This window comes from Castor canadensis, chromosome 6 (genome assembly GCF_047511655.1).
Source record: "Castor canadensis chromosome 6, mCasCan1.hap1v2, whole genome shotgun sequence".
Classification (NCBI taxonomy): Eukaryota; Metazoa; Chordata; class Mammalia; order Rodentia; family Castoridae; genus Castor; species Castor canadensis.
Genome location: NC_133391.1, coordinates 72,025,138 through 72,052,913, shown reverse-complemented (window position 1 = coordinate 72,052,913; position 27,776 = coordinate 72,025,138). Strand labels below are relative to the sequence as shown.

Below are 27,776 nucleotides of genomic sequence, written 5' to 3'. Positions count from 1 at the left end.
CTACATCCTTGAGTACCAGGCTGGGCTGCCACCACACAGTGTCAGCCCATGTGGCTGTCTGTCCTGAGAAGGTTCAGTGACATGGAACTCTGCAGCATAGCATAGATGCCTGGTAGAGCGAATTGTGCTAACTCAGTGAAGGACGTTTAATTTTGTCTGAAGAAAAGAGAGAAGTGAAAGGCGAGGGGGGCTTTATTTTGAGAAAGAGAGGAAGCGGGATGACAGATGAAATAAACTGAGAATCCCACATCAGAGCAACTGCAAGTCCAATCAAAGACAGGCATTTCATCTATCAACACCCTTCTGACAACTAGCTAATTAAATGTCTCTGGGGAAAAGTTTCTCATTTTGACTCACAAGGGCAAATCCTGAGTCCTGAAGCCTGTTCTCCACATGCAGCTTAGGAAGGCTAGCTTCCCAGATGACCTGATTATCTCTCAGCAAGGGTTGTACCCAAGTCTCACTGGAAAACAGGCAAAGGGAGAAATTATACAGAAAGCAAGCTTAGCAGGAAAAGAATAGCAAAGGCTTACATTTGTTAGGCATGGAAAATCAGTCTCAACCAACGAGTGGCAATTTCATGTAATCGTCCAAAAGAATCTAATGAGCTAGATATTCTCCCCATTTTACAGACATAGCACCATGGACAGCAATTGTACCAGCTATTAAAGTCCGGCTGCTCAGCTTCAAGCCCATCTGGCTTCACTTTGTATTTTCTAAATTTGACTTGACGAGACTCTACAGAAGGTATGGCTCAAGATCCCTAACCAGATAGTTCCCTACTAGCTTCTACAAACAGAAGGCAGAGTGCAGAGAAAAGAAGGCCAAGAAAGGGAAGCAGACTTCTTTCCTGTTTCCTTGTCCTGCCAGCGCCACTCCTGTACCTGCGGCTTCTTTTGCTCTTACTCCCATTTTTGTCATTTCCTCTTGGGAGGACCAGGAGAAGCTGGGTGGCGCTCCCGCCTCAGAAATATAAACACTCATCCTGTGGGGTAGCCCCACGTCTCTGCTCACTCAGTCTTGAGTGCTGCTTCCTCCACTTATTATGTCAGGACTAACTTCTATGTTTCTTTTTTCATCTTCTACTTCCAACACATGTATAATTAATTCTCCGTAGTAAATCCCCTTTCACTGAAGTACCTAGTAGGGTGTTTTTAATGACTGAACATGGACCAATGTGAAATTTCTTGTCCAGTGTCATTCAGCTAGCAGGAAGCATGCCCATTACTGAACCCAGGTTTTCCACAGAACTTCACATGGGTACCTTTCTCTGCAATGGAGAGCAAGGACTGCAATCAATACCCATTTGTTAAATGAATTAATTTCTTAGTGCTTATAATTACATTTTTATTAAAAATAGCAATATGTGTATAATGCTTTCATAGTCATTATTTCCAGGTAATTCAGAGAATAAATATATTAGCATTGAGGATGTGACTTTTCAAATAATACAAGCTTAGTTTTTGTTCTGCCATGTAATATCTGTGTGATGTTTTGTGAAAATTTTGTTATTTATGAAATGTGGTTATTAGAACTACTTACCTCATAGAGTTGTAATAATTTTATATATATATATGTCAAGAACTGTGAAGGGTCTGAGATTGTTTTACTACTTATAACCTAACAAGTTAACAGGTTACTATTTCATGGGTGCTGGCAGAAAACAGAAGACTCTCAATCAAAAGCAAAGGACCTTTTTACCCACAAGCATTAGCCAGAGCTTAGTGTTGGTTTTCCTTCGTTGCCAATGCCTCCCACGTCTCACAGGAATGATGCCAAGGGCCCACTATGGACACCTGTACATGCAGAGGCCACGAACCTTGGGAATTCACCACTTATATTTTAGTTTTCATTATTTGTTTTTATTTTGTTTACTTTTATTTTTATTTATTATTTTAGTAAGCTGAAACAAGACTACGCTGCCTGGGGAAAACATTACCTCATCTCTCATGATTACTCATGGAAGAGATAACCGTGAGAAATGATCTAGATAAGAAACTGTCAGGGTTGCACATTTTTTCAAGGACATGCAAGGCCACCAAATCCCATACGAGATGGTATCTCCCCACATAATTTACCAAGGACTTACTAACTGCACAAGAAATGGTAGTCATCACTATGAATCTCATAAAACCCAATCACTAAAGAATACCTTCCCTGATTTATAGATGAGGAGACTGGCTGAGAGAAGTGAAATGGTTTGATCAAGGGTAATACTCTTTGGGGAAGTTCTGGGTTCAAAAATCAGACATCATAACCCCAAGTCTCATGCTATGCCTCTCCATCAGGGTGCCTGGTTATGTGGTGCCTATCATCAGTTCAGACTGGCTACATGTCTGTGGGGCTCTATTCCTGTATCTCCAGAACACCTGAACTTTAGAGCCAGAAGGGCATTAAATACAATCTACTCTAGACAGAACTGTGACACACTAAGCTGACCATTCCTCACTTCCCACTTGAGCTTCCTCTGAGCCCTTCGAGGAGTGGGGATGGAGGACAGTAAGGAAAGGTAGGGAAGGTCTCTGTCCAGGCAGCTCTAGTGTATTGGGATAACTCATAAGATTATTTCTGAGGATTTCTTTTTTTTTTTCTTTTATTATTCATATGTGCATACAAGGCTTGGTTCATTTCTCCCCCCTGCCCCCCACCCCCTCCCTTACCACCCACTCCGCCCCCTCCCTCTCCGCTCCACCCTCTCAATACCCAGCAGAAACTATTTTGCCCTTATTTCTAATTTTGTTGTAGAGAGAGTATAAGCTATAATAGGAAGGAACAAGGGTTTTTGCTGGTTGAGATAAGGATAGCTATACAGGGCATTGACTCACATTAATTTCCTGTGCGTGTGTGTTACCTTCTAGGTTAATTCTTTTTGATCTCACCTTTTCTCTAGTTCCTGGTCCCCTTTTCCTATTGGCCTCAGTTGCTTTTAAGGTATCTGCTTTAGTTTCTCTGCGTTAAGGGCAACAAATGCTAGCTAGTTTTTTAGGTGTCTTACCACTATCCTCACCCCTCCCTTGTGTGCTCTCGCTTTTATCATGTGCTCAAAGTCCAATCCCATTGTTGTGTTTGCCCTTGATCTAATGTCCACATATGAGGGAGCACATACGATTTTTGGTCTTTTGGGCCAGGCTAACCTCACTCAGAATGATGTTCTCCAATTCCATCCATTTACCAGCGAATGATAACATTTTGTTCTTCTTCATGGCTGCATAAAATTCCATTGTGTATAGATACCACATTTTCTTAATCCATTCGTCAGTGGTGGGGCATCTTGGCTGTTTCCATAACTTGGCTATTGTGAATAGTGCCGCAATAAACATGGGTGTGCAGGTGTCTCTGGAGTAACCTGTGTCACAGTCTTTTGGGTATATCCCCAAGAGTGGTATTGCTGGATCAAATGGTAGATCAATGTCTAGCTTTTTAAGTAGCCTCCAAATTTTTTTCCAGAGTGGTTGTACTAGTTTACATTCCCACCAACAGTGTAAGAGGGTTCCTTTTTCCTTTCTGAGGATTTCTTAAAAGGAAGAGGATGAGCTGATACAGTGACGTGCACGTCTAGTGACATCTGCTCAAGAGGGTGAGGCAGGAGGATCACAGAGACCAGATCTTTGAGCCTGGGCAACACAGCAATACTCCATCTCAAAAAAAAAAAAAAAAAAAAAAAGGATTGCTTCTAGAAAATCTCATATTTGTTAAATGTAGAAAGTAAGACCCAGAAAGGTGAAGGAATTTGACCAAATTCACACAGTGAGTAACAGAACCATGTCTTACCCTTGCTTTTCCAGCTGTCAGACACATATATTGTGAGTCACCTGGCCAGACATGATAATGGCAAGGCAACATTGTCACTGTAGCCAGGAAAGAGTGGTGTCACTCTTTCTTGGTAATGAGCTCGCTAATACATTCACTATTTCATTCAAATATTTATCAAGGGACTCATATGCCAGGCATTATGCTAACTCTCAGATACAACTATAAAAATGAAAAATGTTGAATAAGTTACTGGGACTTTCTCATTCATTTCTTCATTCAAAAACATACTGGGTCAACCTGGGGTTGGTACTAGTTAGGTGGTAAAGACATTTCCCTCAGTGGACTCCCAGGATAATGGGAAAGATGTTAATGGATATTTACAATATGGAATAATAGTCGTGAAACAAATGTACTGAGGAACACGCAGGTGATTCTCATCACGCTTTGAGAACCTGGGAGAGAGTTAACTGAGCTCTGGAGAAGGGGAAGGATGGCGGCCCATAACATCACCTGCAAAACGGGAATAACAGAATCTTCTTCTGGGGGAACCATGGAGGGCTGAGATTCACATGAAATGTCCAGCCTGGTACACAGGGTGGCATCACACATTGTTTCTTATCCCTATCTTCATACACACAGGACCTGATCAGGACCTTATCTCTGTGTGCAGATGGTGACGTGAAATTATCAGCCCACAGAGGGAGAATCCTTTGCCTCCATCTTCATCTTGGCTTCCACCAAGAAACCTGGTCCAGACCCTGGCCTTGGAAAGGAGCCAGCATTGCTGGCCACTTCAGTAGGGAATTTCACCCTGCAGCAAAGACTGCACCAAACAATTTTTTCTTCTAAAGTGATTTCCTCCCCCACTCTCTCCTCCCTCACCCAGTGATTTATGTCTCACTGAGGGCCTTTTCCCTTCATAACCCATCTGGCCTTCCTGTCTCAGCCTGCAGGGAGGGTGTAATTCTGTGTTTGCAGCTTTACAGACGGTTTCTATGGAAATTATGACAATATTAAAGCTACTGTGGAGCCAAATCACTGCTGATTGAATAAGGAGATGGGACTTGGAAGGGGAAATCTACAATCAAATAGCAACAACCTAAGTCCTTAGAGACAATGACTAGTTTTCACAAAGTTGTTCCTATCAACTGTAATAAATAATTAGCTAATACTGTTTTTGTATCAACAATATGAAGGAGGGTTATTGCTCAAGTCCTTTGTGAGGCTGCACAGTGTAGATAGAATCAGGCCCCATGCACATTTGCTCACTGAAATATTCAGAAATGAGAGCCAAGTAAAATTATGGAGAGGAGTTAGAGAATCAAGACATGTAACTTGAATGAGTGCTTCAAATCCCAACAGTGTCGCACAAGACCAGGCTACCACTGTTGAAGATTTGGCACAGTTCACTAACTGTTCTTTCAAATTGTCAGAAGAAATTGGGAAATAGAAATGCTTATTTAAGGAAAAAGAGTGGCCAGAATCCACTAATAGTTCCCAAATGTCAACATGGTGAAGACACTAACCACAAAACTGTACCTCCATTTGGAGTTTCTCACCAGCACAGTTCCTTTTTTTTTTTAATTTATTTTATTTTTTTTCCTTTTTCTTTTATTATTCATATGTGCATACAAGGCTTGGTTCATTTCTCCCCCCTGCCCCCACCCCCTCCCTTACCACCCACTCCGCCCCCTTCCTCTCCCCCACAATACCCAGCAGAAACTATTTTGCCCTTATTTCTAATTTTGTTGTAGAGAGAGTATAAGCCATAATAGGAAGGAACAAGGGTTTTTGCTGGTTGAGATAAGGATAGCTATACAGGGCATTGGCTCATATTGATTTCCTGTGCGTGGGTGTTACCTGCTAGGTTAATTCTTCTTGAACTAACCTTTTCTCTAGTACCTGTTCCCCTTTTCCTATTGGCCTCAGTTGTTTTTAAGGTATCTGCTTTAGTTTCTCTGCATTGAGGGCAACAAATGCTAGCTAATTTTTTAGGTGTCTTACCTATCCTCACCCCTCCCTTGTGTGCTCTCGCTTTTATCATGTGCTCATAGTCCAATCCCATTGTTGTGTTTGCCCTTGATCTAATAATGTCCACATATGAGGGAGAACATATGATTTTTGGTCTTTTGGGCCAGGCTAACCTCACTCAGAATGATGTTCTCCAGTTCCATCCATTTACCAGCGAATGATAACATTTCGTTCTTCTTCATGGCTGCATAGAATTCCATTGTGTATAGATACCACATTTTCTTAATCCATTCGTCAGTGGTGGGACATCTTGGCTGTTTCCATAACTTGGCTATTGTGAATAGTGCCGCAATAAACATGGGTGTGCAGGTGCCTCTGGAGTAACAGTCTTTTGGGTATATCCCCAAGAGTGGTAGATCGATGTCTAGCTTTTTAAGTAGCCTCCAAATTTTTTTCCAGAGTGGTTGTACTAGTCTACATTCCCACCAACAGTGTAAGAGGGTTCCTTTTTCCCCGCATCCTCGCCAACACCTGTTGTTGGTGGTGTTGCTGATGATGGCTGTTCTAACAGGGATGAGGTGGAATCTTAGCATGGTTTTAATTTGCATTTCCTTTATTGCTAGAGATGGTGAGCGTTTTTTCATGTGTTTTCTGGCCATTAGAATTTCTTCTTTTGAGAAAGTTCTGTTTAGTTCACATGCCCATTTCTTTATTGGTTCATTAGTTTTGGGAGAATTTAGTTTTTTAAGTTCCCTATATATTCTGGTTATCAGTCCTTTGTCTGATGTATAGTTGGCAAATATTTTCTCCCACTCTGTGGGTGTTCTCTTCAGTTTAGAGACCATTTCTTTTGATGAACAGAAGCTTTTTAGCTTTATGAGGTCCCATTTATCCATGCTATCTCTTAGTTGCTGACCAGCACAGTTCCTTTACTCTCCTGCAGTGGGCTCATGTTTTTTTTTTAAATATCTTTATACATTGCTGCAATCCATGGGAGGCTTAATCTCTTTTTTTACTGAAATATGTTTTGACATTGATTTCTCTTATTTGTATGAGAAATACTCCTGCTTTGTTCAGTTACAAATGCAATGCAAGGCATTTTAGAGAATGTGAAAAATGTAGCTGAAGGAATAGAAGAAAACATGTTACCCACTTATCTCTCTGCTCAGAAACAGACTACTACTAAAATTCTGTTTTATTTCCATTTATTTTTCGATGTGGCTAACCATGTGGGTTGTGGGTATGGACAGAATTCTAGTTTGGGGGCTATTGAAGGCCATGCATATGATTAATCCTCTCTAAACCACAGTCTTCCTACTCAAAGAGCTGACAATGCTTTCCTTCAGAGGGCTGAGGAACAAGATAAACCAGAAACATCTTTTCACACTATTCTTCTACACCATCATATCTAAATGGCTCTAGAGTATTTGGTCATATAAATGTGCCTCAATTTATTTATAATGCCCTGTTACAGAATGTTCAGTTGCTCAGTATATTTACTATTAAAATACACAGGCTGACTTAAAAATAATCCCTAGTCCTTCCTTTTGTTTCCTGAATATTCTTTAACAGAAATGTTTAATTCAACTTATATACACCCAACATACTAAGCACATGTGAGTGTGGTGGACATTGAGGAAAGCAGTCAGGAACCAGTGGTATATCCTTCCAAGAAGATATGAGCTGGGAGACAGAGTGGGTCATAACCTCTACTTCCCAGTTCTCATCTACTAACTGTAACTTGGACAGTGACCTAATTTTTATTCTCTTCTCTCATTCATAAAATGAATACAACTATAGTACTTTCCCTTAATGATTTGTTGTGAACACAATTAACTTCAGAAATGGAAAGTGCTTCTAAAGGTGCTTAGTACAGCACTATTCACAATAAGTAAAGAGTGGAAAGAATCCAACATGCATCATCTCATGAGAGGTAAAATGTTACATACAAATACTGAAATGCTACATAGTATTTGTTACATATACAAATACTGAAATGCTACAAAGGTTAACCTTAAAAACATTGTGTTAAGTAAAAGAAGTCAAGTGCAAAAGGCTTCATATCACACAATTCGATCATATGAAATAGCCAGAACAGGTAAATCCAGAGAGAGAAAGCAGGTTAGTGCTTTCCAGAGTCTAGGGTCAGAGGAGAGAATAGGGAGTGACTCTTTAATGGACACAGAATCTTCCTTTCAGAAGATGGAACAGTTCTGGAACTAGGTAGTTGTGATGATTGTACAATATTTTAAGTGTGCTTCATACTACTGAGTTGGTTAAAATGGTAAATTATATGTTATGTGTATTTTACCACAATAAACAATGTGGGCTGCCATATAATAAGCACTCAGTTTTTATTTTTCATCCTTATTCCCTTTTCAAGACCGCATTTTCTCTACTTGTAAAGTGAAGAGGTGGAACCAAATGAACTTTGAAATTGCTTCTAGTTCTGCATCTAATGTTCAGTTGGACGAGTCTGCCTCATGATGGAGAAATCTTTCATGGATATCAATCTCCTGCCTCCTCCCTCCTCTGCCTTGAAAGAGGCTCAGTGCCTTTCTTAGCACTCATTTTTGAAGCTGCCATTACTTCTTCAACTCAGTCTCTTTGAGCACCTGGTAGATCTCCATCTGCTGGTGCCCCTGAATGGCTGAAAGAATAAATGAGTGAAAGGCTAAATGGAAAGCCACTGACTGTCACTGAATTCCTTAGGTGGACCTACCCTTGGCTGAATTCTTGAGGGCAGATTTTCTGAAATCATCTCACACTCTCCCAAATATACTCTTTCCCTGAAAACTCTTCTTTTTTTTTTTTTAATTTTCTCCTTTTATTTTATCATTCTTACATTTCCTTACATGAATATACATTGTTTGTGCCACCCCTCCCCCAACACACACTTCCAGGCAGAAACTGTTCTGCCCTCTTCTCCAATTTTGTTGAAGAGAAAACATAAGAGATAATAAGAAAGACATATCGTTTTTGCTAGTTTGGGATAAAGATAGCTATACAGAGAGATTCCTAATGTTGGTTCCATGCACTTGTGTATTTCAACCCACATTGGTTTGTTTCTACCAGACATCTCGCTACTTCCTGGTCCCCTTCCCATAGTGGCCTTTGTCAATTTAAGGTTACTTTATTTGCTCCCCAACAGAGAGCACATCAACCACATTCAAGTTTTAGGTTTCCTTTCGTTTCCCTTAGTGTGTGACCCATGTCCAATAATATTACTGCATTTGTTTTGGGTCTATAATCCGCATATGAGGGAGAACATGCAACTTTTGGCCTTCTGAGCCTGGCTAACTTCGTTTAAGATGATGTTCTCCAGTTCCGTCCATTTACTTGCAAATGGCAAAATTTCATTTTTCTTTGTGGCTGAGTAAAATTCCATTGTGTATAAATACACAATGTTTTATTTTTTTAAGAAGCCTCCATATTGTTTTCCAAAGTGGTTGTACTAGCTTACATTCCCACCAGCAGTGTGTGAGGGTTCCTTCCCCTTGCCCCCCCCAACACATCCTTGCCAGCATTTGTGGTTATTCTTGTTCTTGATGATAGCCATTCTCACAGGGGTAAGAAGGAATCTTAGTATGGTTTTGATTTGCATTTCTTTTATGGCCAGGGATGGTGAACGTTTTTCTATGTGTTTTTTGGCCATTTGGATTTCTTCCTTAGAAAAAGTTGTTTAGTTCAGTAGTTGCCCACTTCTTTATTGATTTATTGATTTTGGAGGAATTTAATTTTTTGAGCTCTCTGTGTATTCTGGTTATCAGTCCTTTGATGTATAGCTAGCAAATATTTTCTCTCACCCTGTGGGTGGTCTCTTCAATTCAGAGACCACTTCTTTTGTTGTGCAGATGCTTTTTAATTTCATGTAGTCCCATTTATCCATACTTTCTCTTAGCGCTGGGCTGCTGGAGTTCTACTGAGGAAGTCTTGCCTATACCTTTTGTTTCCAGGGTATTCCTTGCTCTTTTGTTATTCCTAACAGCATTTATTACACAAGCTATTATTTCAGCTCTCCAATTTAGGTGTGAGTGAGCCTAGCATTCTCCCCATTCATTTAATAATGCCAATAACTCCAAGAGCTAACAATTGTTAACAACTCCAAGAGGATTTCTTTCCATGTTACCTCTCCGCAGCCTGAGCTATTTACTGCTTGTCCTCTCCTTTTTCTAGCACATCAACAAAGCTCTATTTTCAATCTGACCTTATTCCTAATCACTCAGACTTCCTTTGTTTCTTTTCCACTGTAATTTCCAGGTTATCCTCTTCAACCGCCCCCTTTCTCCTGTCTTTGTTCTTCAGGGCCCTTGCTTCCACTTCACAAATTTGCATTCTCTAAATATTTTGCATTGTTCTCCTCTTCAGTGTCAGATGCGTATTTATTTTTTAATTTCCCCTGCAATCTCAAGCATCCTGAAAGGCAATGAGTGTTTCTAAGCCTTCAGATTGTCTTGCTCAGTTGCCATGTTTACCCAAATTTGTGAGTCTTTCCACTGTAAAATTGCTGTGGCTTACCCTGCCACTCACTTACACACACACACACACACACACACACACACACCTCTGTGTGTATGTACTTTTTTCTTATAGTCAAGAAAAGTAAAAGAGGTTGCTAAACTTCATATAGGCCAAATCCAGCTCACTACATATTTTTCTGTAAATAAAGTTTTATTTGCACATAGTTACCACATTCATTGGCTTTTAGTCTATGGCTACTTTTGCTATTTATAGTTGAGTATTTAGAATAAATATGTTATAACCTACAAAGTCTCAAATATTTACTATCTGCTTCTTTATAGAAAATTCTTACAGACTCTTATTCTGGATAATTGAGACACAGCTCATCATGTATTTATAAGCCCTTAGCTGTTAGCATGCATTGCCAGATGCACTGCCTTCATTTCAAACCCCTCATGCCCATTTCAACTGCACTCTTCTCTCTGTAATCTCACTAAGACATCCCTAAGTGTAACAACATCTGGCTTCAGAACTCTGCCTGAGTGGTGTGTGGGAGAAGACACTGTCTCTAGATACATACTTCCCTCTAACAAACTGTGAGATATCATTTGTCAATGAATTTTCCCTTCTCACTCAGTATCTATTTTTCACAACTCTCCATTGCATTGGTTTATTTACCACTGTCTAAGTGGCAGGATACAGGAATATTACCCAGAGGAAAAGAATACTTCCCTATAGCCCACTTCCAATCTAACATAACCATTTCATCTTTTCTTTTTAGACATAATGTAGTTTTAGGGAAATAAACTAAGTGATTCTTCACTCAAAGAAGATCACCTAGAATAAAGGTGTATTGGATCCCGGGTCATGTGGTCCTGGGTTGAACCTTATCTCTGACCCCATCCTTTAAATACTATCTGACCTTAGTGGGAGCCTTTCAATCAGGCTGATCCACCAGCAGGCTGGCCTCTTATACCTCAAAGCTTCAATGTGTTTTTTTTCAGTTTTTACTATCCTGTTCACCTTGTGGACTTAAACAAATTCCGCTTTCCTTTTTTTACTTAGATTCTCATTGGTAGTGGATTAAAGACTTTGATGTACAATGTGAAACTTTGAAACTACTACAGGAAAAAATATGGAAAACACATTGGCACAGGCAATAACTTCTTGAACAGAACTCCAATAGCTCAGCAATTAACACAAAGGATTGACAAATGGGACCACATCAAACTAAAAAGCTTCTTTATAGCAAAGGAAACAGTCCCCAGACTGAAGAGACAGCTTGCAGAAAGGAAGAAAATCTTTCTCTGTTATACAACAGGCAAGGGATTAAATAACCAGAATTTACAAGGAGCTCAAAAAACTAAACTCCCAAAGAATCAATAACTTAATGAAGAAATGGGAAAATGAACTGAAGAGACATTTTTCAAAGGAAGACGTCCAAAAGGCCAAGTAATACATGAAGAAATGCTCAACATTCCTGGCCATAAAGGAAATGCAAATCAAAACTACACTAAGATTTTACTTCACTCCAGTCAGAATGACTACGATCAAGAGCACAAACAACCAACAAAATGTTAGCAAAGATTCCAGGGTGAGAGGGGAAAAGGAGCCCTTATAAACTATTGGTAGGAATGTAAATTAGTATCACCACCACAGAAAACAGCATGGAGGTTTCCCGAAAAACTAAAAATAGAACTACCATATTACCTAGGTATACCCCTCCTGGGCTTACCTCAGAAGGAATCTAAGTCAGGATGCAATGAAGACACTTGCACACCCATGTTTAGTTCAGCATTATTCATAATAGTCATGCTATGGAAACAGCCAAGATGCTCCGTAACTGATGAACGGATTAAGAAGATGTGATACACACACACACACACACACACACACACACACACACAGAGGAATATTATTCAGCCATAAAGAATAGTAAAATTATGTCATTTGCAGATGGAATGGAGATCATTAAGTTAAATAAAGTTAGCCAGGTTCAGAAAGAAAGAATTTGTATGTTTCTCTCATATGTGGAAAACAGATTCAAAAGATAAACATATACACAAATAAAAACATGATTTTATGCATATATTTATATGTATAAATATATACACATATTTATCTATATGTACAAAATGTTTGCAGTAGTGGGACTTTTTGAGGGGTTAGGGGGAGGGAGAGGAAAACAGAATGATAGAGAGTAAATAACATCAAAATACGTTGCATCTGTGTGGGAAGAAAGCATAGCAATGTGTTTTGAAAGTTGTTGAATAATAGGGGATGCTGGCAAAGGTAAGGAAGAGTGATAGAGGGGGGATAATCTGATTATTTCCATGCTCTTTCCTGTAGTAGTTTCCAAGTTTCAGGTCCTACATCATATTCACAGGCAAAATACCATGTTGAAACCCCTTTGAACAATGAATATACACTTCAGTAATGAAGGACAGGATTGTAAATCAAATTCTGTTAGGAGGTGAGTACAAGTGGGAGAGGGAGGGGGAGTGGAGAGGTTAAAGGAGAGTGAATATGTACTTTATGCTCGTGTCTGAAAATAGACCAAGGAAACCTGTTGAAACTCTTTTAAGTAGGGAGGAGGTGGATGAGGGAGAATGATGATGAGGTTGAACCTAACCAAAATATATCATAAGCATATATGGAAATGTCACAACAAAGCTGCCTGTATAACTAATATATTCTAATAAAATATTTTTTTAAATTCCCACTGATAAAATGTTATTTTTAGTGGTACTGGGGTTTGAACTCAGGGCCTTGCACTTGCTAGGCAGGCACTTGAGTCACAAACCCCCAGCCCTTTTTTGCTCAGTTTTTTTTGGATAGAGTTTTGCATTTTCGAGTGTTTTTCTTTTGTTGTTGTTGTTTGTTTGTTTGTGCAGGGATGGCCTCAAACTGTGATCCTCCTGATCTCTGCCTCCTGAGTAGCTGGGGTTACTGCTATGCATTCCCACTCCCAGCCCCGACAGACATGTTATTTTCAACAGTCCTCTTAAGGGCTAGATCTCATCCGTCCTGCTGCTTATCTGCCTTCATACCAGAGAACAGGGAGGCATACAGAAAGCAAAAGAGAGTCCCTGGGTTTAAGGGCTGGCTTTGTCCTTTCTAGCTGTATGATTATAGGGACTCAAGAAACCTCTCTGATCCTCAGCTTTTTTTCTACATTATGGGGATATTCTGTAGAATTGTCATGAGGATTAGAGACATCACTGTCTTGCTTAAATAAGCATCTGTAATTGTAATGTTCATTAGAACACACTTCTTGAACCTCACATTTGTGTCAGGGAAGTTCAGAAAAAAGTAAAATTTCAATTCATTACTGAGGGGACTATTTTGGCAGAAAAATATTCTGTTAAATGAGATCTTCTTTCACAGTCTCAACATTCTTTATTTTCATGTTTTTTTTTTTTTTTTCTCTAGCTAGATTTAAAATTCCTCCTCTTCCCGTGTCTTTTTCTTTATCCCATTTACCTGGCTCTATGGTCTCTGATTCTTATTTACTACTGCCTGCACCCTGAGATGCACTCCTCTTTCTTACAGAATTCACAAAAAAACTAAGCAGCTTTGCACACTAGAGTGCTCTTCCTGAAGTTTCAACCAGGAAGCACCAGTGTTTCTGCAGCATAAAAATAAAGAGAGCGACTGGGCTGTAGTTCAGTGATACAATATGTGTGAGCATGCATGAGGCCCTAGGTTCAATTCCTAGCACAAAAGAGAAAGAGAGAAAGAGAGAGAGAGAGAGAGGGAGAGAGAGAAAAGAAAAACAAAATGACCATACACAGGTATTTATAAAAATTGGACATTGACAAATAGTAACTATAGTAGCAAAGGAAAGTAAATATAAAATCAAAACTAAGAATGAAAACATAAATGTCCAATTAAAGAGGAATTGGTAGTTAAATATGTGACACATCACAATGGAGTGCCATAGCTGTAGTAAATTACACTTTAGAAAATCTTTGATGTTTTGTGATGATGCCATAATAACTGAAGTTTAAGAAACTAGTTGAGGGTTTTGGTCCAGCATGTAAGGAGCTGAAAAGTTATCATTCCATTCTAACAACAAGTAGAAAGATGAGAGGTGTGAAGAGACTGGACGAGCATCAGAATAAGAGTCAGATATGGCAGGAGTGCTGGAATTATCAGAGCAAGAATTTAAGGACACTGTGATTAATATGCCAAGGGGTTTTTAATGTAAATTATATAACATGCAAGAACAAATGAGCAATGGCAAACAGAAATTTTAATAACCAAAAAGAAATGCTGGAGCTAAAATATACTATAATAGAAATGAATGCTTTTACTGTACACATTAGTAGACCATGACAAAAGAAACTTCCCAAACTATAAAACAAGGAAGAAAAAGGTTGAAAAGCAAATAAACAAACAAGAAAAGTACAACAGAACATCCAAGAACTATGAGAGAATTTCTTAGGGTTCAACATATGCATAATGGGAATACCAGAAGGAGAAGAAAAAGTAACACTATTTAAAGCAGCAATAACTGAAAATTTCCTCAAATTAATATCAGATAAGTAGAAAGAAAACAGCAAACAAGATAAATATGCACAAAACTGAAGTTGGCATATCCTATTCAAATGTCAGAAAAATCAAAGATAAATCTTGAAAGAAGTGGGGTAGGGGAGAGATACCATATGTCTAGAAAAACAAACATAAGAATACCATCAGATTTCTCCTCAGAAATGAGAAGAAACTAACTAAAGTGGAATATACAATTTACCAAGGAAAAGGAACTATCAACCTATAATTCTGGCCCTGTAAAATTAATCTTCAAGAGTAAAAGAGATATAAAGACTTTCTTAGGAAAATAAAAACACAAGAAATTTGTTTCTTAAAGACCAACTTTGAAAGAACTGTTAAAAGAGGTACTTCATGGACTGGGGATGTAGCTCAATGGTAGAGCACTTGCCTTGCAGGAGGAATTGGGTTTGGCTCTCAGCACTGCATAAACAAACAAACCAATTCCTTAAAATAAAGATCTTCAGAGAGAAGGAAAATTATGTAGGTCAGAAGCTCATGTATAAAGAAAGGAGGACCATGGAAGGATTAATAAGCAAAGATAAAATGAACCCTTTTTATTCTCAATATATCTAATATAGAGCAGTTTTTCAAATTATAATAGCACTATGTATTTGATTTTATATGCATATGTACATAGATGGTTAGATATAACTTAAATAAATTAGTGTTACAAAGAATGGGAAAGAGGAATAAGAACATTTTGTTACAAGGTCCTTGTACTCCCTATGAAGCAGTATATCATGATTTGAAAATGGGTTTGGGACTAATTATAAGCATATATTGCACATTTTAGGGAAACCATGGAAAAAGTAAAAGGAGTGTAATTGCTGTACTAAGAAAGGGAGAAAATGAATTCATATTAAATGCTAAGTTAAAACTATCAAAGGCAGAAAAAATATGGAGAACAAAAACAGAAAAAGAAAGAACAAGGACAACAAATCATTAATAAATGTGGTAGAGATCAGTCCTACTATATTAGTTATAACCTTAAGTGTCAGTGATTTAAATATAACAATTAAAGGAGATTATCAAAAAGCAAGACCCAACTACATGCTGAGTACAAAAACCTACTTTAAAATAAAGACATATGGATTAAGTGCTAAGGAATGAAGAAAGTGCTGCTATGATGATATTAATCAAAGAAAACCCAAGTAGCTATGTTTATTTCATATGCAGCAGACTTCAGAGCATGGAAAGTTATCAGGGACACAGAGTACTACATAATAATAAGGGAATCATTACCAAGCAGAAAATACAGCAAGCTCAGTATGTATGTGCTCAATAACAGAGCATCAGAACACACCAGGCAAACACTGAGAGAGACCCCAGGAGAGAGATGTGAGTTCACTAGTTAGGTTGGAGACCTGGACACCCTCTATCAAAAATGGACAGATCCTGCAAGCAAAAAATAGGTAAGGACAGAGGTGAACCAAGCAGCGCTATCAGTCAGTTGGACATGATGAACAGATGACTTCATCTGTCAACAAAGATTATACATTCTTCTGAAGCTCATAGAGAGCATTTATCATGTTTACCAGAGGCCATAAAACACATCTTAACGCATTTAGTGGTAAAGAAATCATACAATGTCTGTTGTCAAACCACAGTGAAATTAAAATAGAAAGCAATAACCAAAAGGAGGAAAATTCCCAAATACTGTGAGATTAAACAATACAATTCCATTTTTTTGTTGTTATTGTCTGCTTCTTTGAGACAGGGTCTCACCATGCTGTCCAGGCTGGCCTTGAACTCTTGGGCTCAAGAGATTCTCCTGCTTCAGCCTCCCTAGTAAGTGGGACTACAGGCACATGGCACATGCCTGGCTAAAGAATACAATTCTAAATAAATAAATAAAAGAGATATCAAAAAAACAATATTTTGAACTAAATGAAAATACAGCTTTTTCCACATCACATCACAAAATCTGTGTGAAGCAGCAAAAGCAGTGCTTCAAGGGAATTTTATGGCATTTAATGAACATATTAAATAAAAATATAGATATAAAATCTGTAATCTAAATTTCCATTTTGAGAAACTAAAAAGGAGCAAATTAAATCCAAAGTAGCAGAAGAAAAGATTTTATTCCTTTTAAAACAATTAAATAGATACATTTATGTTCAATAATAAAAAAGTAGAAATGAATGAAACTGAAAACAGGAAATCAGTTCAGAAAATTAACCAACGCAAAAGCTGGTTCTTTGAAAAGATCAATAAAATTTATAAGTCTCCAGTAAGGCTAACTAAGAAAAAAAGAGAAAAGATACACATTACTAATATTGGAAATGAAAGGGGAACATCATTACAGATCCTATGGATATTAAAAGAATAGTGAACAAGTATTATGGACAACTCTATGCCCACAAAAGTTGGTAATCTAGATGAAATGGATGAATTCCTTGAGAGACACAATTTATCGAACTCATGCCAGAAGAAATAGAACTTCTGAATAGGTAGTTCTATATCCATTAAATAAATTGAATCAATAATTGCTAATCTTCCCAAACAGAAAGCAACAAAACCAGATAGGTTTACTGATTAATTTAATCAAACATTTAATTCTTCCGAATTCATTCTATGAGAACAGTATTACTATAATACCAAAACCAGATGCAAACCTTACAAGAAAAAAGCAGGCTTTACACCAAAAATCTTCAACAAAATATTACCAAATTGAATCCATTAATATATAAAAAGAGTTATATGCCACAGCCAAATGATATGCAATGCTGGGCCAACATTCCAGTCAATTATGTAATGTATCATTTCAATCACATGATTACATCAATAGATGCAGAAAACACATAATAAAAACTCATCAAATCAGTAGTAGATTGGAACACTCTCAACTTAATAAAGAACATGTACCCAAAATGTACAGCTGTCATCATAGTTAATGATGAAAACCTCAAAGCTTTCCTGCCAAGATCAGGAACAAGGAAAGATATGTAAGATACACCCTCCCACCAGTGATCTTAATCCTAACTAATGAAATTAGACAAGAAAAGGAAATAAAAGGTATACAGATTTTGAAGAAAGAAACAGAGTATCTTTGTTCACAAATGACATAATCATTTATGTCCAGAAGAACTGACTAGCCCTAAACCCACTTGGAACTAGTAAGGAACTGTAGCAAAAGTGCAGGCTGTGAGGCTAATACACAAACCAGTCACTTTCCTATATACTCGCATTTGAAGCTAAGACACATTATCACTTATAGTAGCACTCCAAATGAAATACTAATATATAAGTCTAATAAAAAAGGACCAGATCTATGTGAAGAAAACTACAAAACTTTATATCAAATAGCTAAATTAATAGAAATAAATTCCATACTTATGGACAGAAAGACTCAATATTATCAACATGTCAGTTCTTCCCAATGTGGTCTATAGAGTCAATGCAATTCAAATCAAAATCTCAGCATATTACTTTGTGGATATTGCCAAATTAATTTAAAAGTTTATATAGAAAGGCTAAAATAATATTGGAGAAAAACAAAGTCAGGGGACTGAGACTACCCAACTTCAAAATTAAAAAGCTGCAGCAATCAAGACAGTATCATATTGGTAAAATTGACCCCTTGATCAATGGAACAGAATAAAGAGCTCAGAAATACACCACATAAATATAGTCAACTGATCTTTCTAAAGAAGCAAAAGCAACACAATGGAGCAAAGACAATATTTTCAATAAATGGTGTTAAAGCAGTGGAAATCTATGTGAAAAAAAATGAGGATAAACACAGACCTGATGCCTTTCACAGAAATTAACTTCAAATAGAATATAGACATAAATGTAAAATGCAAAACAATAAAGCTCCAAGAAGATAGCATGAAAAGCTGTGAATATTGACAACTTCCTGTAATCCCAGCATTGGGTAGACTGAAGTAGGAGGATCTCAAGTTCGAGGCCAGCCTGGGGTATACAGTGGGACCCTGTCAAAATAAATAAACAAATAAATGAAATAAATGAAGGAAAAGGGAGGAGAAGGGAAGGGAGGGGAGGGGAGAGAGGGAAAGGAAGGATAAATTGAACTTTATTAATTAAAAATAATTTTCTCTCTGTGAAAAATGATGTAAGGAGAGTAAGAAAAACACTCACAGTGGGAGAAAATAGTTATATAAAACACATCTGAGGAAGGACTGCTGTTCAAAATATATGAAGAACTCTTGAAACTCAATAATAAGAAAACAAACAATATGATTAAAAATGTGCCAATAACTTAACCGACACCTCCCAAAAGAAGATAGACAGAAAGCAAGTGAGCCTGTGAAAAGAAGTCCACATCATTTGTCACTGGAGAACTGCAAATTAAATCAACAATGAGATATCACCACATACCTGGAAGAATTTCCAAAATTCAGAACACTGACAACATCAAGTGCTGGGAAAAGTGTGGAGCAACAGAAGCTCTCATTAATTGCCAGTGTGGATGGATATTGTTACAGTCATTTTGGAAGGCAGTTTGGTAGCTTATTACAGAACTAAAAACACTCTTAGCATATGACCCAGCTACCGTTCTCTTTGGCATTTACAACAATGAAGTGAAAATTATGTCCATAGAAAGTCTGCACACAAATGTTTATAGCAGCTTCATTCATAATTTCCAAATGTTGGAAGCCCTCTGATGTCCTTCAGTGCTTAAATGATTAAATGTATAAATAACCTATGCTATACCCAGACAAAAGAATACCAGTACTAAAAAATGAGCTATCAAACTATGGAAAGCCAGGGAAGAAATTTAAATGCATGTTATTAAGTAAAAGAAGCCAATATGAAAAGGAAAAATATTGTGCTGTTCCAAAAACACTCAGTTCTCTGTATTCATGGGTTCTACATCAATGGATATGGAGGACAAGTTTAAGGGACTTGAGTATAAACAGATTTTAGTATCTGCAGGTGGTCCTAGAACCAAAATTCCCTAGGATACCAGAGATGGCCTGTATATGATATTCTGGAAAAGGCAAAACTACGAAGACAGTGAAAAGATAAGGGTTTGCAGGGGAAGTGGGGATGGATAGCACAACACAGAGGCCTTTTATGGCAGTGAGACTATTCTCTCATGATGCTACAATGGTAGAAAAGTATCATTATATTTTTGCCCAAATCCATAGAAGGTACAGCACCAGCAGGGACTCCTGCTGTGAACTGTGGCCTTTAAGTGGCAATGATGTGTTGGTGTAGCTTTATCAGTTGTAAGAAATGTGGCACTGTTATGAGGTGTTGATAGTGAGGGACAGACGCGGTGTGCCTGTGGGAGCAGGGGACATGGGAGCTCTTGGCATTTTCCACTTAACATTGCCGAAAGCCTAAAACTGCTCCAAAATTAAAGTTTGTAATATTTTTTAAAAAATAGTATGTCAGTCTTTAAATGCTGCTGTAATAAATACCACATACTGAGTGTCTTATAAACAACAGAACTTTATTTCGAGTAGTCTGGAGGTTGGGAATTCCATTACCAAGGCGGTAAGCTTTTTGGCTTATGGAGGGTGCCTTCTTGCTGTGTTGCCACATGGGAGAAAGTACAAAACCAATTTCTGGGAACTCTTTTATAGGGCACTAATCCCATTCATTCATGAGCACTCCACCCTCATGACCTAATCACCTCTGAGAGGCCCTACCTTCTAAAACCATCACTTTGGGAGTTAGGATTTTAACATTTACATGGGAGGGGGGAGGATACAAACATTCAGATTCCTCTAAGTGGCAAAAAGCAATTTAACCACAGACTTACTGCAGCTTCCCACTTATTTTTTTGGGGGGGGAAGTATCCATCTTTGTGTCATGCACAAAGATGGGAAAAATATACTATTGCGTTCATGGAGTTTTAGAAAATTCTTCTATTATTTACCTGACCAGATTTTTTTTTTTTGGTTTGGTAAGACAGGGTCTCACTATGATGCTCAGGTTGGTCCCATAATTCCCAGCTTTATAAGTGCATTTTTATCTTTTCAATGTTTGATTTTGTTTGTGCACCTGCATAGCTTGGGTTTAATAAATTGATTTTGAATAAATGAGTAAAGAATAACTATCAATAGGCAAAGGGAGATTTGGGGACTTTGCTGGTCACCACACCTCATTGGCCAACCCCAAATATGTATTTATAATGAGTGCGCACTGAGCACTAACCAGTATCTCATCATCAGCTTCATCTCAAGCACTCTACAATTTTCTCTTAGAAGCTGTTCAATAAAATGGCATATGTCACTAAAGACCTCAGGTTGATGATGAACTCAGACTGTTTTTGGTCTAGAGATCACAGACATCCAAGTACTCACCCAACTGGTTGGACAAGACACTGGGCTAAACAGCAAAACACCAGAATTTACATTTGCAATTTTGGAGTCTTTCTGGGGGGAGGTATGTTTTTTGTTTTTTGTCTTTGAGACAGTCTTGCTATGAAACCCAGGCTGGCCTTGAACTCACTATGTAGTCCAAGCAGACTCTGAATTGAGCTCCTCCTGTCTCATTCTCCTTAGTGCTGAGATCCGGGAGTACATCACCACTGTAGGCTCTACATATGTATCTTTTATCTTTTATATTTTTCACTTGGTTTTTATAAGCTTGTAAGGTAGTAATACAATATTTTGTCATATACACACACATGTGTACAGGCATATTCAGAGAGAGGAGGAGGAGGAGAAGGAGGAAGCCATAGCACTTCCACGCAGTACAGCAGGTTAGAGGTTGAAGTTGGGAACTGAGACCGCTAATACTTCATCCAATTTTTTTCTGCCTTTTCTCTTTGTTCTTTGATAAAATCGAGCCATTTTTGAAATGCCATATGATTCCATATGAAAAGTTAAAGACATTTTAACAGCATATTTTCCTGTCAACTTAATTTAAAAAGTGCTTATACACCTAAATGGACCTCTGCCTCCTCCAAAAGTGGATGGCACAGCTTGCATTCTCCTGTTCCTAGTAACCTTTATCCACTGTCTCACAGGAACATTACTGTACGGGTAGTGCCCAGAGGAAATTAATCATGAAGGGAATCGGCCATAGGAGTCACTGACAGAAATCATCCCAGACAGCACTCTGGCCGTCTTAAACATTACAAGAACCGTCAGCAAAACCTGGTCTCCAGGGACCATTACTCTGAGGGAACTCTGCCAACTGCAGCATTACTTAGAAGGTGCATTTTTTATGTTCCTCAAAAGCCTACTGTCAAACTAAACCAAAGTTCAAAAGGTTTCAAACACTTCCAAGTTTGGGTATGGCCCGCAAGCCAGGTAAGCAGGCGCCTTTTCCCCTAGCCAACATACAGACTTTCCTTTGTCAGAACAGCCTTGTAAAATTCATTTATGCTATAGGGCTTAGAATCAGGCTAGAGGAGCCTGTTTAAGCCTGCGATTCTATTGCCAGCAGTCTTCACTGTGCAGGGCAAGGAAGAGGAGAATGATCAGAGTCAGTCTGAAAACTTTTAAGGCAGACAAAAAAAGACAAGTAACAAATGGTGAAAAGGTAAGGGCCACACATCTTATTTGTTTTGAATTCTCTCTGTATATACTCAAAGTCTAGGTTGACTTCACAAAGGGAACATCTTGCACAAAAGTGGCTCACATGGGAGTAGGGAACTGGAAATGAACCCAAGGCTCCTGACAGGAGGTTGTCAATAAACCTGTATGATCCGACTGCCATTGCCATGTCTTCACTGGACGACAGTCTTTGTAACATCATTTGCTCTTGGCAGACTGTGTGACATAACTTTCCTCATCTTAGTAATTTTTTGGTGATAGGAAAATTCTGCATTCATGGAAAGGAATCTTGACAAATGATGAAAATTCTTTTTACTAGCATTTCTTTCCTATGCACATAGTGTCAAAAATTATAAACAAAATGTACGTATGCCATCTGTGGAGGACTTTGACAATATGAATGCCTATCATGAGAAAAAAATCAAAATACATTATTTTAAAAATATTTACAAGCAGTTATAGAAACATACTGGCTTCTAGTGATGTCTTAACCTAGAATTAGGCATTCAGAGTATAACTCAGAGACAGGTTTTCATTTTTATTCTGCCAAAAATGTTTGTTATCTAACCTATTCATAAGTTATTAAATAAACTCATTTGCTTAAGATAGGAGTAATAATTAGGTATACCAGCAACAAAATATATTTTGATTTCATCAAGACACTTGAAACAAAAAATCTCTTGACAGGTTCTAATCAAATTGTAAGAGGAAGGATTTGCAGTAACTGTTCGTACAGGTTGAACACCTGGCCTCAAAGTTTCCGTGAGTAATGGGCTGGTGGCAAGGTGACAGAAGGTTTCTAGAGGTGCTAGGGGAAGATCTGTTCTTGCCCATCATTACGTTAACAAGTCAGGAGCTGACACAGTGGTCAGCCTAGCTGAATTAAAGTAATAAAGTGGTCTCCCCATCTACAAAGTGCACAGGCTCTCAATTTAGAAAAGTTGGAGTTTGAATTCTGCCTTCCCCCACTTACTACCCATGTGATTTGGTACTAAATATCTATTTTCTGAGTTTCAAGTTCCTTATCAATATAATCATATATAGTAGGCACACAGAAAGTGCTCAAAAAGTGGTTGACTTACTATCACATGTGTAGATGATCCAAAGATGGGGCTAGGACTGCTGTAACATAAAATAAAGGTTCAAAAGTATTATGACAGAACAGAAAGATAGTGACAAATATAGGCAGAAGAAAAATAAAATCCTACAGTTAAGTTTTTTTTAACTTTGACTTTGTTTTAAATTCATTTGTACCAGCACAGAATGGGGCCATCCTAGCTGAGTAGCTCATGCGAGAGTAAGTTTGAAAACTCCAGTAACAGGGAGCTTACCATAGAGGTAATAGCAGGACTCAAGAGCTTATTTCTTCGGTGTAATCTTGTACTGCACAAGCATATGCTACATGTAAACCCAGAAAATTAAGAAGCTTAATGTACTCTGCCATGGTCACATTCCATCTGGAGCACCGTGTTCAGTTCTCGGCAATGTATTTTCAGAATAATATCCACAAAACATGGTATGCCCCGAAAAGGAAGCCGGAGCGCGGACATGCTCATACAAGAGAAGCTAGGAATCATAAATCTAGCAAAGAAAAATTTATGGGGAATAACAAATGCCCTCAAACATATAAAGGGCAGTAAAAATTAAAAGTAATGGTAATGACTGATAAAATGAGTATTTATTAAGTGCAAAGTAGTCACTGTCACTCTCATTCTGCCGATGAGAAAACTAACACAAAGAGGCTAAATTACTTACCTACAATCATATAACCCCTAAGGGCGAGGCCAGCTTTTCCCTAGTAGCCTATCCCTAGATCTGGAAGAGATACTACAGCTATTCATCAAATTTTTCTGGTCTTACAGGATCATGGAAAGATTGCACTTTTCTCCATCTTTTACAGTTGAGTATGGACACATCATCTGCTTTGACCAATGAAACGTGAGCTTACGTGTTGTTCCTTACTTCAGTGAGAGCCTTTCCTAGCCTGGGTGACTCATCACATACTCTTTCCACTGAACATGTGCAGAGATGGGGCCTCCACCTATTTGGGTCTCTGAGGGACAATGATGAATGAGCTCCCCTGCTGACCCATGCTGAATAAGTAGGAGGAACAAGGAGCAAGCTGTTACTGTTTTACTAAGCCAGTGAGGCTTGGAGGTTTGTTACCTAGCATTACCCAAGCTTTTCACACATACTTAAGATCTCTAAAATATCTCCAAATAAGGAAAAATATTTATTCTTCTATTTTGAGAGGTTAGAATTGAGAATAATCCATAGAAGCTACAGATAGGCAGATTTGGCCTTAGTTTTCTTTTCTGAAGAAAAGTTGTGCAAAAGTTGCTTCATGAGCTGGGGGCATGGTTCAAATGGTAGAGCACCTGAACAAAGTCCTGAGTTCAAACCCCAGTACGAAAGAAAGAAAGAAAGAAGGAAGGAAGGAAGGAAGAAAGGGAAGGAGGGAGGGGAGGGAAGTGAGGGAGGGAGGGAGGAGAGGGAGGAGAGGGAGGGAAGGAAGGAAGGAAAGGGAGGGTAGGAGGATGGAAGGAAGAAACTTCAGTAGGTAGTGAGCTTCCCAGTGATGGCAGGATTTAAGTAGAGGCCAAATAACCATTTTGTTCCTACGAAGACAGATGGCTTAATTAAAGAAGTTAAAGTTTCAAACATTCAGTGAGCAACTCCAGTGTGCCAAGCATTCCAGGCACAAATAAATCTATACACACAGTACCTATCCTTAAGGAAATAACCATCAAGAACTAGATAATCATATAACTAGATAACCTCTGTGGGTTTTTTTGAAAACAGTGTGATTCAACCAAATTAAAGATAATAACATGGCCTGGATGAAGCAGGCACCAGGGCCGAACTCACAAATAACCGTGTAGCACTAGAAACCCTGCTGATGCTTAGGTCGTATTATTATTTTTCAATTAGGAGCCAAAAGTATAGGGCTTGTGAAAGGCAGGGAAATGGGAGAATTGCTGGGTTTAAAGGAAGAACATTTTCCCTTTCTCTAGTTACCATTCTTCAATCTTGCAAGTCAGGCATATTATCTGGCTTACATCAGGGGTGTTCCAGCAAAGGGACCACACTGACTCACAGTGATTGTTACCGACCTTTTCCGTCACTTCTCCCACCCCTTAGGGCCAGGAAGGGAACACTTCAATACTGATCAAGTCACACTTGAAGACAGGCAATTACCTTTCTTTATGGAGCTAGTCTTCAGAAATCAACCCAAGCCTTTCCAAACTAAAGTTTTTCCTGTAAGGGCATGCGGAATCCCAAATTCAAAGGAGGATGTGAAACAAACAAACAAACAAACAAACAAACCAAAAACCACAAACTAAATGAGTGATTCCAATGGATACAACATCGTTTCACAAATGGCACCTATAAATAGTACTAACCTAATGTCAGTACTTGCTTTCCCTGGTGGAGTTAGTAGCTCAGACTTTGGGTTTGGCTTTGTTTTTAACTTTTGAGGCTCAAACAGAGAGAGATAACAGTGTCCTTTCACTGGCTAGCAGCATTTTAATGGAAAAACAACCAAGTCCGGGATAAGCGTTAACTGTAATCACTCAGGGACAGACATTTCCATTCCAGGTTATTATTCATGACGGTATTAGTGCGGAATAATACATGCGGATGGATTTTGCAGCCATTGCCTAGACAAGGGTGAAAGCTGGTCTGATTACTATTGTTTGAACTTTAAATCCCCCACACTGCCTGGGCCCTGAATTTTTTGAACTATGGCTTTAATTTTTTATGAAACAAACACAAATCATCAGGATAAACTAGATTTCACTGCCAGCCTTTCACAGTTCAGTAGGGCATGAGTTTCTCTACAACATATATGGAAGAAATTGGCCTTCACACGAATGAACAGCAGGGAACTTGTAGCTCGTGCTAGTTTAATAGGCACCCTTAATACCCTCGTCTGTTTCCAAAAATATAATAATATTCTTGCATAGAGACAGCTGGATCCCTGTGATACCCGGTCTTGTGCCAAGCTATGTATACAAATACACTCTTTGCAAACACAGATGTGAACTGTCGTGCTAGGACATAAGGGAGGCATAGGGATTCTGGTGTTTAGTCTAGTGTCTACACACCCAAAAGTTTCAGGGACAGTGCTGATGTTTGAAGAGTGAGATAGGGGACCGCCCATCCTATACTTTCATCCTGGCACTATGGAGATGACCCCATTTTCCTAGCATCAGGTTGCCTTCTGCCCTGGTGACCTGGGTTGGGATTTAATCTAGCGCCTGAGGGGACCAACACAATTGTGCAGAGGGACAGAAGGTCTGAAAATTACGAAGCCTTCCCAGGCTGGCTGGGCTGACACACCCACCCAGAACAAATGGCCCAGGGGTGCGGCGAGGAGGCAGGGATCAGGACACAGGGACAGCGGGGGTGGGTGGGTGGCTGGGACCCTTACAGTACACCACGAAGATGCTGCAAGTGGGGACACACGCGAATGTAGGGACAGTGGGGGATGCTCTCTCCTTCTCCAGATTCCCCATCTCCTTGCAGAGTGAGAGCGAGAAAGTTGTGCCGGGCCATGGCCGCCAGGGCTGCTATATTAGGGGGCCAAGAGCAAGGCAGGAGAGACCCGGGCCCCTTACCTTGTCCTTGGGACCGAGGTTCTGCAGCACTTCCTTGCCGGTGGCGCTTCGGATCTCCACCCCGGCGGGCGCGGGCGCCGGCGCGGGCTCCGCGCTGTCCTCCCGGCCCGGGCCCCTGCGCAGGGCGTCCGCCTCCACCCCGGGCCGGCCCCCCGGCGAGCGCGCACTGCCCGGGCCGCTCCGGGGCGTCTTGGCGCCCCGCTGCCCCACGCTCAGGGCATCGAAGTCCAGGGTCTTGCTCTCGAAGGCGCCCTCCACGTTGCAGAACATGCCGCCGTACTTCTGCCGCGGGACCTGGTCGGTGGTGCCCGGCCGGGCCAGGTACACTGGCAGATCATCCTCGTGGGAGCTGTCCCAGCCCCTGCGACCCGAGGCCATGGCTGGAGCGCGACAGCAGCGGCGGGCTTTCTTCCCCAGAGGCGGAAAGGGCGGCCGCCGGCTGCGAGGGCCGAGCCGCAGTGACCCGGGCGGAGGAGGCGCCTGAGCCTTCGCGCCAGAGGCGGCAGTGCTGCTCCCGGCCGCCGCCTGTCCCCAGCGGGCGGGCGCGCACAGCCAGCGCGCTCTCCCCCTCGCGCTCTCCCTGGCTCTCTCCCGCGCTCGCGCGCGGGACCTCCTCCGCACCCCAGCCCTACTGTGGCCTCCAGGCTGACGCAGCCCCGGTGCCCATCACAGGTCCAGATCCAAACTTGGCGCGCGCGCACGCACGCACACTTCCCCTCAGGCGGCGAGCCCCGGACCTCCACGCGCCCAGGTCCCAGCCGTGTCCAAGCTCCACAGCCTGACTCGCATGTGACCCGAACCCTGCGTGGCCCACGTTCACGCGCGCTTGGCCTCGCACGTGCTAGTCCTCTATTAGTCTGTATTAATTGTGCAGACATGGTGATGTTTCCATAGACGTGTACAATGCACTTCGATCAAACTCACCCCCCCAGCTCTC

General features: G+C 39.9%; 1 protein-coding gene across 1 annotated transcript in view; it reads right to left on the bottom strand.

Annotated features, from left to right (window-relative positions):
- Dpysl3 (dihydropyrimidinase like 3) overlaps window positions 1-27,356 on the bottom strand; it is a 107,589-nt gene extending 80,233 nt beyond the window's left edge. The window contains exon 1 of the mRNA XM_074076709.1: window positions 26,840-27,356. Coding sequence (XP_073932810.1) covers window positions 26,840-27,217 — 378 coding nt within the window. The 5' untranslated portion in view covers window positions 27,218-27,356. The remainder of the gene's footprint in view (window positions 1-26,839) is intronic.
- Between the last annotated feature and the right edge of the window lie 420 nt (window positions 27,357-27,776).